Genomic DNA, 14,969 nt, shown 5'->3' with positions numbered 1-14,969 from the left:
ATAATAATACGTGTTAATAATGCTCAGGCAAGCTGTCTATAAATTGACAAAGACATGCAAGACTCCGACTGGGGCACCGACTTCTGCTTAAGTTGTTGTTGCTGCTGTGGCGGCATTGCCAAAAGCTGCCTGGGGTCGGTTGCACGTAGGTTCCCATTGCCATTCATGAATTCTAACTAATTGTATTGGCGAGCAGTTGCATTTTGGTCAAAGATGGAAGCTGGATCGAATCTGTGCAGCTGCAGCGATCGGAACGCAGCTTCGTTTCACAAAAGCCATCCAAGCCAGGCAGGAAGAAGCCCCAACGCAGCCGAAATCGAAACGCAACTTTTGTTGTTTGTTGTTGGTGTTGTTGTCGCTTTTGTTGTTGCTGCTGCTGTTTGCATCGTGGCGAGAGAAGACCTAAACAATTTGTGTAATTGACAAATTGACGGCGACGCATTGTGCGGAAGCGTTCAAAGCCGTAAATTGTCGCTAACAAGAGCGCGATCCCAGGCACACAGACGGCGGCAGGATATTGGGGACTACCTGTATAATTGCCACTGTCAAGCTGTAGCCTAGCCAAATGCGAGGGTGAGCTCTAAATTAAGTCATTAACAATTTAACGCAGCGCTGCCCGAGTCGCGCCGCTAACTAATTATGTGAATTTCCTCTTGATTGTCCAGGCCGGGCCAAGTTCAGGCTGCGAAAGCTTGTGCGGCAACGCCCGAAAATCATTTTTAAAAACAAACACAAAATGCAAACAACAACAACATTAAAAACGGCCCACGTAACAATGTCCTGCCGCGCCCCAGCGCCCCACCTAAGTTCCCATTGTGATTTTGTGTAGTGGCAGCCGATCGTCAGTCGCCGCGCTATCAACAAATTGGTTTTGGATCTTCTGAATGATTGAATCGCTGACCCGACCGTCGTGGCCAGGAACTGCTCCGCTTTCTGCTCAATGAATTGGCCGCCCTTAACTCCAGGCTTAAGCCAGCTTAGTCTTAGCCTTTGTCGGTTATCCGCCAGCCACGATCATCAATCGGAGTTCGCTTTAAACGATTTGTGAGTGGTGCTCGATGCGACTGCGACTGCGACAGCGACTGCGACTGCTGAAAGCAGATCAGCCCCACACTTAACTTAATTTGGCAGCCACACTCCGCTGGGCTCTGCCGTATAATTATCGGCACAATACTGTTCCTGCCCTCTGCCCAAACTGGGGATCACTTTTCGAGTATTTGTTTTGGCCAGCATGTGTAGCCGGCGACTAATTTCGGTGAACTGTCTACAAATTGATCGCGAAGCGCCAAATCGATCACCTTGCTCCACATAATAAAGTTGAACTCGCCAAGCTCTGTGTGAGAATCGATGCACTGCGATAAATGAGGCGCCTGGAAAGGAAGCGCCAAGAAATGCGCAAAAGGTGTACACATTAACTTAACTTCAGATTGACTCTGACTGATGATTCGACCATAAGATTTGGGCTGGCAAAACTTAAAGGTAAGCTTAGCAGCCGCAGCCGGATTATATAATGTGCGTCAAATTACCAATTATAATATTTGCAACAAACTATTTTTGATTAAATAATATTATAAAATGTCCAACATGTTCATGGCGTAAATCGAATCAATTTCAATTGTTTATACAGTTTTTGAATGTGATTCTAGAAAAAAAGTTTTTTTAAATAAATTAAATTCAAGCATATAAAAACTAACTAAACTTTTATTTCGGCGGCATTTAACCATATTTCTTTATTAAAATTCATAATTTATATAAATTCAGCTCTTATTTTAATAAAATTCTGTGTTTAAAGACAGAGTTTAATGCACACAATTTCACATCTTTTTTGGGTTCTATTTACGTTTTAAGACATTTCTTCTAGGAAAGAAGCTAAAACTTCGAAATTATACTTTTGATTTGATAATGCAAAAAAGTATAGATCTTATAGTACGATCGCATGCTATGCTACTTACAAAGAAGTACATTTAGATTGATTACTTAAGAAAGAATTAGATCTTCCATATTCCATCCCATGTCTCTATGGTCCGATTACTGATATTTTCAGAATGAAAACAATACAAAATAAGCCAAAACTATTTTTTTTAAAGTTGTTTGTTTTTATTCAGGTTCTTAATTTGTAATTGAAACTATTTAACTAAACAATAAACAGCATAATACTTAGGCAATAATTTACTACTGGGCTCTAGCTTGACATATATACAGAAAAGGTACAACATTTGGCAAACGGGTGTTAGCTACGATCCTGCTTAGCGCAACAGATCGCCCAGGGCAGAGATGTAGGTCTGGGCCATTTGGAGGGTCTCATGCTTGGACAGTTGTCGATCGTTGCCCAGACAGGGCAGATACTGACGCAGTCGATCGAAGGCTTGGTTGAGATTTTGCATGCGGCGACGTTCACGAGCATTTGCTGCCAGGCGACGTTTACGTTTGACGACTGGCGAGATTTGCTTGTTGCGACGCTTCTTTCCGGTGCCGGCTGTTGGTACGTTGGGATTGCCCGCTGCATCCTCGCTGTCGCCATCGCCCAGGTCAAAGGAGCCATCGTTGCCCTCACCATCGAAATCATCGTCAAAGTCGAGCATCATATCATCGTCATCTTCCACGCTGTCGTCAAACAGAGCGGAATTGTCGAAGTCAAAACTCTGGAAGTCCTCGGTATAGAGCTGGACATTGGAGTTGTTGCACTGTGTCGCAGGCGGAGCTGAGTTGGAGGCGTTTAGAGTGTCAGTAACTGGAGCTGCCGCTTGCTGGTTTTTGCGCGTATAGCTCCGTTTAGGTTTTGTGGCTGGCGCGACTGCTGGCACCGTCTTGCATGTACCCACATTAGGTGAGCCCATAATCTCTAAAGCTGGCTGTGGAGCAGGCGCTGCCACAGCTGGCGCCGGCTGCTCCAACGTCAGTGGGAACTGTTGCGCGTGTGGCATGCCGTTGCAGCCATTATTGTAGATAGTGTTCAGATCAACATACTCGGGACTCTCGGAGCGATGGCTGGCCGGAGATGAGGTGATCCAGCCATCAGAGCTGGCCTGTTCGAAGCTGATGAACCCATTGGCAGACAAATAGTTGCTGGAGCTAGCCAGCGAATTGCAATTGATCTGATAGTGCGTCACGCCCGGATTATAGGCAGCCATGGGATTAAAGTATGGCTCCACTGCGCCGGGCTTGAAGCCCTGCAGATCCTCCGTGGTCTTGTAATAGTAGCGATATATCTCACTGGACGACATGTTAATAATATATTCTTAACTGTTTTGGCGCAATAATAAAGCTGAACCGTTCACTGTGGCTGCTTGCGAGTTTCTGATTGTGAGTCCATCCTGGCAGTGGTATTTATACGCGCAAGGAAAACCCACCATGAACCATCTCAGGTAAGGGCAGCCGGGCGAGGGACAGGTAAACAAGTTGCCTACCTACCTCAGCCACAGGCAGCACGTGCCGTGCCAGGCCAATGGCCAATGGCAAGCGGTGGTGAATTTAGCCACAGTTGCCGTTGTGTTGGAATCTTATTGCTACATTGGGCTTCAGCAACAGCTTCAGGCACAGCCAGCAAAATGGCGCTGGCGATGGGTCACAATAGAAGATGTGCTGGCGCTTATCGTTGGCAATCTAAAGCCGCTAACAAGATGATTATGGGGTTGAGGTAGGATGTGCCGGAACAAGGGGCGGAAATGCAAACAAACCTATAACAGGATTAGTTTGACCACTAAGCGCTGCGAAATTTGCAAAAATCCAAACATAAGCACACAGATTGCCACAATGATTTGTCAGCACCAAATGGCCAGCAAAATCTGAAGAGCAATATCTTATCTAAATCGTCGCAAGGACTCGAGTGAAAGACCAAAGACTGAGCCGCTAAGCAACTCATGCCTAGCCAGGCCAAACTCCAACTACCTGCCGGACACACCTTTACAAATTTGCCGCCGGACAGGCAATTCGGCATGCCGCTGACCACCACCAATGCCCAATGCGATATCGCAATAGAAAATCTTGTTTATTACAACCTGGCAAAATTTTCCAATTGATATGCTCGTGAGGGTTTGGCCCGATGCCGATGCGCTCGGCGCTACCTTGTTAGCCGAGCGTCAAGGACACGCTTGGTAGTCGGGGTTGCTTGTCTATGGGCATGCCTAATAAGCGTGCCCGGCGCTAACTAACTCGCATAGTTAGGCTAAGATTTTAGCGCTAACAATTAATATAGCCTCACATGGCATAGACAATTTAGTTGTACCCCGAGCATGAGACAGCGCATTTTGATGGCGGCATTGGCTCGCATGGTGGTCGAATCCGAATCCTGAGCAACGCCCAGCCCCATACGTAATGGTTCGCTGGAAATCATATTGTGCGACTACATTTGATATTAAAATCTCTTTATGCTGCCGCTGCCTTTGATGTGTGGGCGCTCAACGAACAGCGGTAGCACGCCCCAAGTTGCATTCTCCCTTGCCGCTGGCGTATCTGTTGTGCAGATCTACGAGGCGGCAATAAAACGTTGTCAATTAGATAAAAATGTCACACAACAAACCGCACCAAGCGCAGCACAACAAATTTATTGGCCCAAAAAATGCAGCAAGCAACCCCCGTCTGCCTGGCTGCATGTCCTTCAGCCTGTGCGGACCTGTGTGCGTCCTTTGCCCTCGTGTCCTGTTGCAAGTGCAATTTACGAGTACATTGCAGCGACTGGTTGGTTGCGAGTGCGCACAAGTGACAGTTGTGCATGTGACGCCTTCGGTTACACCTGCAGCTGAGACAGAAAACAACGGCGATCGTATCGCCATATTCCTCGGCTGCTGTTCTGTTGTTAAGTTTATGTTTATCGATACTGGCTGATGTTGAGGCATCCGCCAACTAAACGTTTGCATATCGATTTGAATTTTATGCGCATTGACAAAAAACTCACAACTACAATAAGAATAACAACAACAATAATAAAAACAAAAACAACAGGTAAAAGGGCGCACGTGCTGCGGCCTGCAGGGAAAAGGGTTCAGCTATTCCCAGAGCCTGGTTCATGTTCCTCCTTCCCATTCTCAACGGCGCCTTGCGTGCCTGTCACTTAAAGAGTGTTCCCAAAACTGCAGCCACTTATAGCCGGTTAAATATGAACAATGCGGCATATACCTCAATACACACATCCACAGCCCAGATCCATTGATGGGTAACAGGTCATACTTTTCATGTCAATACGCATAAGTGCAACTTATGTCTGAAGCTCTGGTCCTGGCTTTGCCATGTGAATGCAATTGCCGGTGCGATGCGTTGTGATGTGGATCAGCTTCCAGAAAGCGCATGCCAAAAACTGTTAACAGCAAATTGAAGCAATTGATCGAAACCTAAATGCTCTAACCTATAAATCTTGATGTCTATTATTGGACGATATTCTTATTATTATACTTATATGATTTATAATTATTATTATAAAATTAAATGGACGTAGCCTCGCAATTATAAGAGTCAGCAAAACGACTCATCTACCGAGGACCGCTAACCCAGTTATATGTTTTGTTGATATTTCGAATTGAGAAATCTGTTATAATCGCGTACATGATCATATAAATTCCAAAGACTTTCTTTTTCTTACTCCAAATTTCAAATCCATTTCTAGCAGTCTAAAGCTGAGTTTAGAACGACTTGCATCATAATTTCTAATTGATAAAATAAAACTGAACTGTATACGCTATTAAAAGATTTAAGTTTTAAAATCTTAAAATTTAACAAAAAATAACTATTCAGATCCCAGACCTCACCAACTTACCAATCACGATTTCATAATCAAAACTCTTTATTTTTTAACATATTTATGTTTTTGTTTTTAGATAGACTGACCTATATTCAACTCGTTTTTCTTAGAAGATATAATGCACTAAATTTAAATTTAAGTCCTATTAAAGGATTCAATACTTAAAAGCATCTGTACTGCTTGCGATCTGTTCTTTTGATCCAATTCGGGACGTAAACTTATACAAATTTCTGATAAATGAATAAAATCTGATATGAAGGTGAACTCGGAACAATTCATTCACTAACATTCAGATATGATTAAATTGAGATCAATATAAAATGCACAGTGTGGCTAAAGCTTTGCATAAATGAAATATGCCCAAATTCATAGAGTTCGGTATGTGTTTCGGAACGTGTAGGAGCTGTAGGGACGCCAATCAAGAATAAAAGTAGGCGCACGTCAACGACTCCCATTAGTAAGTCCCTCTAGGCCGTGAAAGTGTTGTCCGAACTGTGATCATTTTCGGCAACCGTAGCCCAGTTATTTTTTTAAACGTAAATTGAAAAATTTGTATGTTACTTATTTTATTAGCATTTAACACCAACCAGACTTGGTACCGATTCGATACGATTCGATTCGATCGAAAGGAAAGCGAAGAGCGAAAGTCACTCGGAAGCGGGACGGCGACATGCGATGCCCAATGGGATGGAACTGGATTGCATGCGAGCCCTTTCATGTCTCATGTGGGTGGCCTCGGCGTGTTCGTGTGCGGCATTTTGCCAATTGTCAAATTGAAAATTCATTAAAGGCAAATTAAATATGCAAATGCTGGTCCAGGAGAAATCAGCTGCCGAGACAATATTGTAACATGGTTACAATGTGCGCCAGGATGCGCCAACTGTTTGACTTGCTGTGCAAATATTGGCGGGGTGCAGAGAAAAAATAAAAAGAATAAAAATATGATATGTACACTCCAGTCAGCGCAAAAAAGTCAAGTGAAAATCAAAGCAAATAGCTCAAACAGTGGCAGGCAACTCGCCAGGGCAGAAGCAACATTTTTTTACACACATAAATTGCACACTGTTTACACAAAAATGTTGTAAGGACATGGGTTAATTCCCATGAAAATTAAAACTAGATTATACACACGCTCTGTTGCGGCTCGGGCCGCAGGCTGCTCGATGTAGTCCCGGCCAGGTCAATGCAGCGCCCACTGTGTCATTGTTTGGGCACGCCTGCAGGCAGCCAGCCTGTTGTTATAGATTGCTTACTGATGGTTATCAGCGCTGTCGGCATGTATCTTCCAATATATATCTATATATTTATCTGCATCTGATGGGATCGGAGCGAAGCGTAGCAATTTTTGTCGCACGGCTCGACTTTGAAGCTGGGTTTGTTTTGCCAACAAGAGCCAGTCCATTTGATGGCTATCTTTGGTGTTCTTTGGCAACTGCTTGGCGCCAGGCTGATCCTAATCCTGCAACAGCTTTGACTAATTCGTTGGCATTCATCTTATACGTAAGCGATTTGTCTTGGCGAATAGAAATTAATTTCATGCTGCAGTCAAATTGAATTCCGAAACGGATTCGAAATCGGAAGTGGGAATTATAATCGACAAATTGGGTTTGCTATTTTGATAGGCTCAGGCGCAGGACATGGCCTTTGAAGCGATCCCACGTTACCCTTACCCAGATCAAAACGCAATGATCAGTTCAAATTTTGAAAAACAGTGAGAACTACAACAAAGAGCGCAAACAAAAGATGAAAACTACGCAATCACTTGAGAAAAATCAAAAAGGCCTCAAGGATACGAGGACCTCTGGCTGCTGCTGCTGCTGCTGCTGGCTGGCAGCTACACCTTCGCTGCAAACGTTAAACATAACAGGTGGCACGGAAGCCGCACAAAATAAAAATGATTAAAGCAATAAAAACGCACACCAAAAAAAAAATAAAATAACAAAAAATAAAAAGGGCCACGAAAGAAATAACAATTTTTAATAAGATTTTCTCCTCGCCTGTTGAGCAACAAGATTTGAGTGCGTCTAGAATGTTGCTGCTGTGGCACAGGAACAACTTCCGATCCTTGGCGGGGCGTAGCCGAAACGCAGCGGGTCAAGTGTGAGAACATTTTACGGAAGGATGTGGCTAGAGGATAAATTATGAAAAATGATCGTCTAAGCGAAGGGTTACGGGTTACAATCAAAGAAACACCACGTGGTCAAGATTCACTTTCGTGTAGACAGCATAGGGTGTGAGTGCCTCCATTCCCTACGCGGACTCAGACCCGGTCTGGAGGTCTACTCACTTGAAATGCACTGAAATTACCCAGGAATTTTGTGGAGTAATTGAGCGTCTAATTTGCGGTGCAACAATTGCAGTTTCAGATACAAAACGCGGTGCCCCTCTTCGGGGCTTTCATGAATGGGCCGGCGTTTTTCACAATGGGCCGTTTATTGGGCTTGAATGGAAAGTGTTTCTTCGCTGGAAACTGAAGTGCACGCTCCTACAGTGGCCGCCACTCGAGCGCAAAACAATTAGCAAGTTTCGGTTTCGGTGTTCTTCCACTTCCATGGTATAGTTCTTTTCTCTCTAAAGCAATTGTTATATTGTTGCACTTGGAGTGCGAGTACGAGAGTGAATTCCTTTGAATACAGCATAAACCTACATATAAACTTACATACAGTACACCCCGCTACATATACACATACATATATGGAACTGAAGTGACCTTAAGCCAACGCTGAAAGAAAACGAAAATTTATAATAATCAGTCCAAGTCCAGCCGTGAAGAGCCAGAATAAAATGTAAACTAAAGATACTATTTATATGTATTATTTCGGCTGAAAAGGAAGTACCAAATTACATTTAATTAGCTTTAGCTGTAGCTGAAGCTGCATACATATATACATATAAGCACTAAATTCGCGTACGGTACGCGCCCGGTGATGGCAGGAGTAGGAGCAGGAGCTGGAGCAGGAGCTCAAGAAGTCAGACGATTACGATTACCACCGAAAACGAAACCATGGCGCATTTACGTTCGCATTCGCATTCGCATTCTCATTGATCGACCGCTGATCAAAAAGGCCCTGGGCCTGGACCTCGAGCCGAAGACGTGGCCTCTGTTTCTTTCTGGCATTGGTGAAATTCGCACGTTTAACCTTTAGGCAAACAACAATAATGTACAGCACAACGAACCTGTTGAACCCAAACGCAATTTTCATATCACTTTGATTGCTGCCCATGAATGACACGCGTGCGCCGCGGCTAGCTATTCTGATTGTGCCATTAGGGGCGATCCAACGCGTGGTTGGAGCTGCCGATGATGGGCCCAGCCCAGCGGTCGACCGGGCGATCAGACCGTTTCATTTTTAAAGACGACTAAAAATTAGGGTAACAATCGCAGTTAACAACAAGCAGAAATGCTCTAGCTAGCTTGTGCGCGACTAACAGATGCCCTGTACATCTTATTCATTTTCAATGTGAAAGTTTCAAGCATGAACTAAAGTTAAGCTAGTCAAAACACTAAAAAAATTACAATTCTAATTTGAAGTTCTATTAAAGTATAATTAGATGCAGATATATTATATTTATATACTAATCGAATTCACATATATCTGTTTGAAAGGTCAGAAGGATGTTTGCTCTCTTGCTAGCACATTTTGATGTCAAAGTAGTCGAATGCTGTTCCGACCGGAGTTCCAACTGGAGTTAATATAATCTTGGCACTTCTTAGTCGTCTTATAGAATAATATCCAAACATATCCACTTTGTACCTTTAATTTAAGGTGTCTGCTACATAAATTACACTAAAATTACCTATCTTCGACTGGTTGATTTGCAGTACAAAGTTCTATTGCGATATGCGATTGCATTTGACTCAAATTCAAAATATGTACCGTGCATACCTTGCTTGCCCTTTTATGCCTAGGGTATTCTTTGAGGCAACGGCTGGTGCAACGCGTCGGGACGGCAGACAAAAATACAAAAAAAAAGCGAAACTTTCAAACGGTTTCAAGGATTTCGTGTGTCCCGTGTATCCCTGTTGGCGTCAGTTTATTATAATTCATACAATTTCCCATAGGTGCTGTTAGTTGTTGGCACCTGAAGGGTCTACTGTCTGCGCCTGTTACTTCAGGATAAAAACCCTTAGCCAGAAGTCAAAAGTAGCAACACTTTGCCAAGCGACACTTGAGACTAGATCGGCATTTGGGCTTAGAGTGTGGGTCTGGGTCCTGGTCAAGACAAAAGAAATTGAAATTGAAATGAAACACAAACAAATCCCAATGCCCAGTATGAGAAATGACTTTCTCGGAAGCGGCCAACTGGCTGCTAACCAGGCGTAGTACTAGATGGATGCAGTAGTTCGGCATGTCTGTCAACGGCGCTCGATTGTTGGTAATTGATATGTTTACCTTTTACCTTTGGCCAACGGTGTAAAAATAAAATGTAAATCGTAACTGATATCGATGCTGGGTCATTTCTCAACATCAGCTCATGAAATTGAAAAATTGCGGATCAGATAAGCCAGATAAGCATGCCTACAAGTGTGCGTTGGATCAAGTCAATATTATAAAGGCATCTTTTTCTCAAATTCTAATTGCATGCGGACAGAAGCAATCTTGGGCCTGGCCCGTTGACAGTTTTACATAAAATCATGGAGGTCCGAAGGTGACAATTGCATTTTATGAAATTTGATATTATCCACCGCGATATCGTATAATACCTGTGTATATAGTTAAGTTCAAATGAATCTGATCACACAGCAGCAGGTCAGTTTGCAGGACAGGTAATAACTACAAGAATTGGCCAGAGGCCAGCCAACTACTACATGTTCCCATCTAATTACCCACATGATGAATAGATCTGATGTTTGCCTTTTTTTGGCATGCATTCCGGCAGAGCGGAAGAGGTGTGCCACGTACTTGTAACTGGAGCAAACGTGTGAAAATCTAACTAGCTTGCAATTAGTGAAATCTTCTTGAGGCACATGCGTGAGAAGAAAGGATCCCTTCTCAACTCGAAATGTAATGTAATGCTAAAAGTTAATTATACAACACGATCTTGTTAGACACCGCCCAGACACCTAACGTATTTCAAATATGTTGCGTTGAATTTACACTTTTATATCTAACAATTGGCACCAATAAAAAAACATGAAGTTGCAGAATACGATTTAAAGAGAAATCATCAAGGGAAGACCAGGTCTTTTATTGTCGCACTCAGCAGCTTTAATTCATCCCTAATCTCGAGTATATATCTAAGAAATGTCTATATCTTAGCAGTCAATGCAATATACAAACCTGGTTCATCATTTTTAATTAATTAGTCGAAATTAGACTATACCTGCCAAAGGCCTGCCCAAAAGGTTGATGAATAAAAATTATAATAAATATTAAATAAATATGTAGCATAATTACAAACGAATAAACCGACGCCGAGGCAAAAGCAGCGCCAGGACAATACTAAAGATGAAAAATATTCCGGTTAATGTGGCTTGAATCCCAAAGGCTTGATAATAACTCTATTTTCGGTTTCCAGGTATTGGTCGCATTATTTGATAAATTGACCAAGAACTCGTGTCTGAATTAACGCCCCCGCTCCTGAAGGGGTTAATGTTAATTGCTATTGTTGTTGGGATAAATCGATGGCCGAGCGGCGCAGGTCCAGCAGGTCTTTCTTCTATCACGTGTTTATAGAATTATTCAGCCGTGAGTTGTACCACACTTTAATTGCCCCAATTCAAATGGATGCGTTGGCGTTGCCTTGGCATCGGCGTCGGCATCGGCGTCGGACTGGCCGCATGCCACAATGCGATGCGTATGTTTGCACTGCATTCGTATGCATACAGAGGCACAAATATAAACAATAATCAATCTCTTCAAGGGTTGAACAAACAAATACAAAGGCCCTGCGCAAGGACATGCTTATGAAAAATGCAACAGCAAGCAGTTGAAGGCGTTTTTAAATTAATTATTCCTAAGGGCCAAGCGCAACAAAAAAAAATCGAATACAATAGAGATTCCCAATTAAATACATATTTATGAACGAAATAGATCAGCGAACCATGTTCCATCCACAGAGTTTAAAAAAACGCGTTATATGCTGCTCAGTCTTGGCTAAGGCGCAGCTTATAACTGTTTAAAGAGGCTCGCAGTTTTTTTATGATCACAAGTTGATTTTTTAACGCTTCATTAACTTTTTGGCCACACGCGTTCCATCATTTTTTTTGTCTTTTTTGCGGGTCCCGTCTGACGCGCGTCTGCCGAAGAGGTCGCTCGACGTCGCGTTGCCTGCTTAATTGCTTAAGCTGGCTCGGTTTGAGCAATGCCAAGCTGTAGTTTGTGGACTGTGTGCGATCTAAACACCTCCGTCGGGTTGGTTATTATGGCATGTTTCTCTCTTTGAAAAAACGGACTGCGAAAAGGTAAACGCTTTTTACTTCCGATTTCTTATGTACACATTTCGAAAACGCACCGCCAGGCGACAACAACAGCTGTCACAAGCACACGCTTTTTTCTGATGATTTGGAATCCGTACAAGCAGCACAACAACACACAGTGTGTGGCATTTTTTGGCAGCGTGTGTGCACTGAATAGAAACTTTTACTTGCAGTTGCTTAATTTGGTAGCATATGGCGTTACGCTGCATACAAATTTATTGAAGAATGCGTGCCATAGCTTGGTGTTATTTTAAGTTTTGCTTGCGTGCATGAAATGTCGCAACATTTTCAAAATTTAAAAATAGTATTTACTTAACAGCGAAAATACTAATTTTATCGAAAAAACAGTGCAACAATAAATCGTAATCGATAGTTGTTAGTATCGCCAAATATCACGTTCTTCTTTTCTACAGCGGGTCACTGTCTATGTTAAATTTTAATAAAAGCCTGCATAGCCGGTTAATTCTAGATTTCTCTTACTCTATAGCAAAGTTTAGGTTTACCCATGTTGATTTTAATTTTTCACAACGTGTAACGAGCTTTTGCAGCTCGCATTTTACAAGTTTGCTTCTAATTATCACTGTTATGTTAAATAACATTTGTAATAATAACATATTTAGTGTGTACACACTCTAATCAAGTAACAACAAAACGTTTTTTATTATATCTTAATAAAAACTTAAGCATTTGTATCTAAGAAACTCTCCGTTATCTATTTATACCAACGCAATGCCAACAATTGGAGTTAAACGTGATCTACTCTTTGAGGCACTAGGAAAGAAGTACAGTGAGTTAACCGGCATCCGTCCACGTGGATTTTCAAACTAAATGTTTACCCCTTTCCTCAGCCGATGACGAATTTCAAGATCTGTGCTTTGCGTTCGGCCTAGAGCTGGATGAAGTGGTAAGCAGTTGTCGTGTAATAGGTGGGAAAAAGCCTATATTAATTGCTTCTTTCAATTATTTTAGACGACAGAGAAGCAAATGCTCACTAAAGAGCAAGGGGATGTTGCGGCAGCAGCGGATGCCAGCGAAGAAATCATCTACAGGATTGATATACCGGCCAATCGCTATGATTTGCTTTGTCTGGAGGGCTTAGTCACGGGTCTGCGAGTGTTCCAGGGCAAGTGAGTAGAAATAGGATCTACTGAAAATCACCCTTATTTATAAAACATAATTGCAGAGTGAAACCACCCAAGTTTGACTTTGTGGAGCCGGCGCAGCGTCAAGTGCTGAAAATAGCGTCCTCGACGGCTCAAATCCGTCCATTCGCTGTAGCTGCCGTGCTGCGCAATGTCACCTTTACGAAGGACTCATACAACAGCTTCATCGATCTGCAGGACAAGCTACATCAAAACATTTGCCGGAAGCGCACGCTGGTCGCTATTGGCACGCACGATCTGGACACCATACAAGGTCCATTTAGCTATGAGGCTCTGGCGCCGAAGCAAATTAAATTTGTGCCACTCAACCAAACTCGGGAGCTAAACGGCATTGAACTAATGGACTTCTATGCCACGCACGCGCAGCTTAAGCAATATTTGCCCATTATACGCGATTCGCCCGTTTATCCGGTTATCTATGACGCGAATCGTGTTGTGCTGTCGCTGCCTCCAATTATTAACGGAGACCACTCAAAGATATCGCTAAAAACCAAAAATGTGTTTATCGAATGCACTGCCACAGATTTAACCAAGGCGAAGGTGGTACTGGATACAATTGTGTGCCTGTTCTCCGAGCACTGTGCACAAAAGTTTACGGTTGAGCCATGTGATGTAGTGCAAACCGATGGCACCAGCATTTCCTATCCCGAGCTGGCAGTACGTGAAGAGCGCGTTTCGGTAAAACGAGCCAATGCGTACATTGGCATTAATGAGCCCGCCAACAAGCTGGCGGACATGCTGACCCGTATGTATCTGGAGGCTGAAGTGGATGCTAAAGATGGCGACACGCTAAAAGTAAAGATTCCACCAACACGTCATGATGTCATACATGCATGCGACATCTACGAAGACATTGCGATTGCTTTTGGCTACAACAACATCAAAAAATCATTGCCAGCTTTTATGCAAATTGCGAAACAGTTTCCACTTAACAAGCTGACTGAGCAGCTCCGGGAGCAGGTGGCCCAGGCCGGCTTCACAGAAGCGCTCACTTTTACGCTTTGCTCGCGCGATGACATTGGGCTCAAGCTTAACAAGGACATTGAAGCCATGCCTGCAGTGCATATTGGCAATCCCAAGACGTTGGAATTCCAAGTGGTGCGCACCACACTGCTACCGGGTCTACTGAAAACCCTGGTGGCAAATCGTAAGATGCCGCTTCCATTGAAACTGTTCGAGATTAGCGATGTAGTCCTTGCCGCCGCAAACTCCGAGGTGGGCGCACGTAACGAGCGACGCCTGTGCGCGGTCAATTGCAATAAGAGTGCGGGATTTGAGGTGGTGCATGGTCTGCTAGATCGTGTCATGCAGTTGCTTTCTGTGCCCTGGAAGACGGGCAACGCCGATCAGGGCTACTATCTCCAAGCAGCTGAAGGTAAGCTTCGGATTAACTCAAGATAGTTTGTGCATTTCCTCATAGTTTTTTCTTCTCGATCAGATCCCACATACTTTCCCGGTCGTTGTGCTCATGTCATGTTCAACAATGCCGTCATTGGCAAAATCGGAGTGCTGCATCCCAGCGTGCTGCAGGCTTTCGAACTAACCACGCCTTGTTCAGCGGTAGAGTTTACTATTGAGCCCTTTGTATAAGCACAGCTTAACAATATAATTGTTCAACATTTCACCAAGAGTCTTAATAAATGGTCACAAA

The 14,969-nt window shown here is 43.3% G+C and overlaps 2 protein-coding genes across 2 annotated transcripts; one reads left to right on the top strand and one right to left on the bottom strand.

Moving 5' to 3' along the window:
• Positions 1-2,246: 2,246 nt before the first annotated feature.
• LOC115765003 (protein atonal) lies at positions 2,247-3,224 on the bottom strand. The gene has a single exon (XM_030708349.1). It carries the CDS (start codon positions 3,222-3,224, stop codon positions 2,247-2,249), a length of 978 nt encoding a protein of 325 aa, XP_030564209.1.
• Positions 3,225-12,801: 9,577 nt separating this feature from the next.
• On the top strand, positions 12,802-14,968 carry LOC115764988 (phenylalanine--tRNA ligase beta subunit). Its single transcript, XM_030708321.1, has 5 exons — positions 12,802-12,942; positions 13,004-13,059; positions 13,125-13,282; positions 13,339-14,693; positions 14,757-14,968. Exons 1-5 carry the CDS (start codon positions 12,885-12,887, stop codon positions 14,906-14,908), a joined length of 1,779 nt encoding a protein of 592 aa, XP_030564181.1. The 5' UTR covers positions 12,802-12,884; the 3' UTR covers positions 14,909-14,968.
• Position 14,969: the final 1 nt, after the last annotated feature.

This window comes from Drosophila novamexicana, unplaced genomic scaffold, assembly GCF_003285875.2.
Source record: "Drosophila novamexicana strain 15010-1031.04,08,12 unplaced genomic scaffold, DnovRS2.1 tig00000877-arrow-arrow-pilon, whole genome shotgun sequence".
Taxonomy (NCBI): Eukaryota; Metazoa; Arthropoda; class Insecta; order Diptera; family Drosophilidae; genus Drosophila; species Drosophila novamexicana.
Note: the sequence above shows the minus strand (reverse complement) of the source record. Positions and strands in the feature narration are given on the sequence as shown.

Coding starts and splice junctions, on each gene's coding strand:
- LOC115765003 (XM_030708349.1), bottom strand. CDS start 3,224: ATGTCGTCCAGTGAGATATATCGCTACTATTACAAGACCACGGAGGAT.
- LOC115764988 (XM_030708321.1), top strand. CDS start 12,885: ATGCCAACAATTGGAGTTAAACGTGATCTACTCTTTGAGGCACTAGGA. Junction 12,943..13,003: donor GGCACTAGGAAAGAAGTACA/GTGAGTTAACCG, acceptor CCCTTTCCTCAG/CCGATGACGAATTTCAAGAT. Junction 13,060..13,124: donor GCCTAGAGCTGGATGAAGTG/GTAAGCAGTTGT, acceptor CAATTATTTTAG/ACGACAGAGAAGCAAATGCT.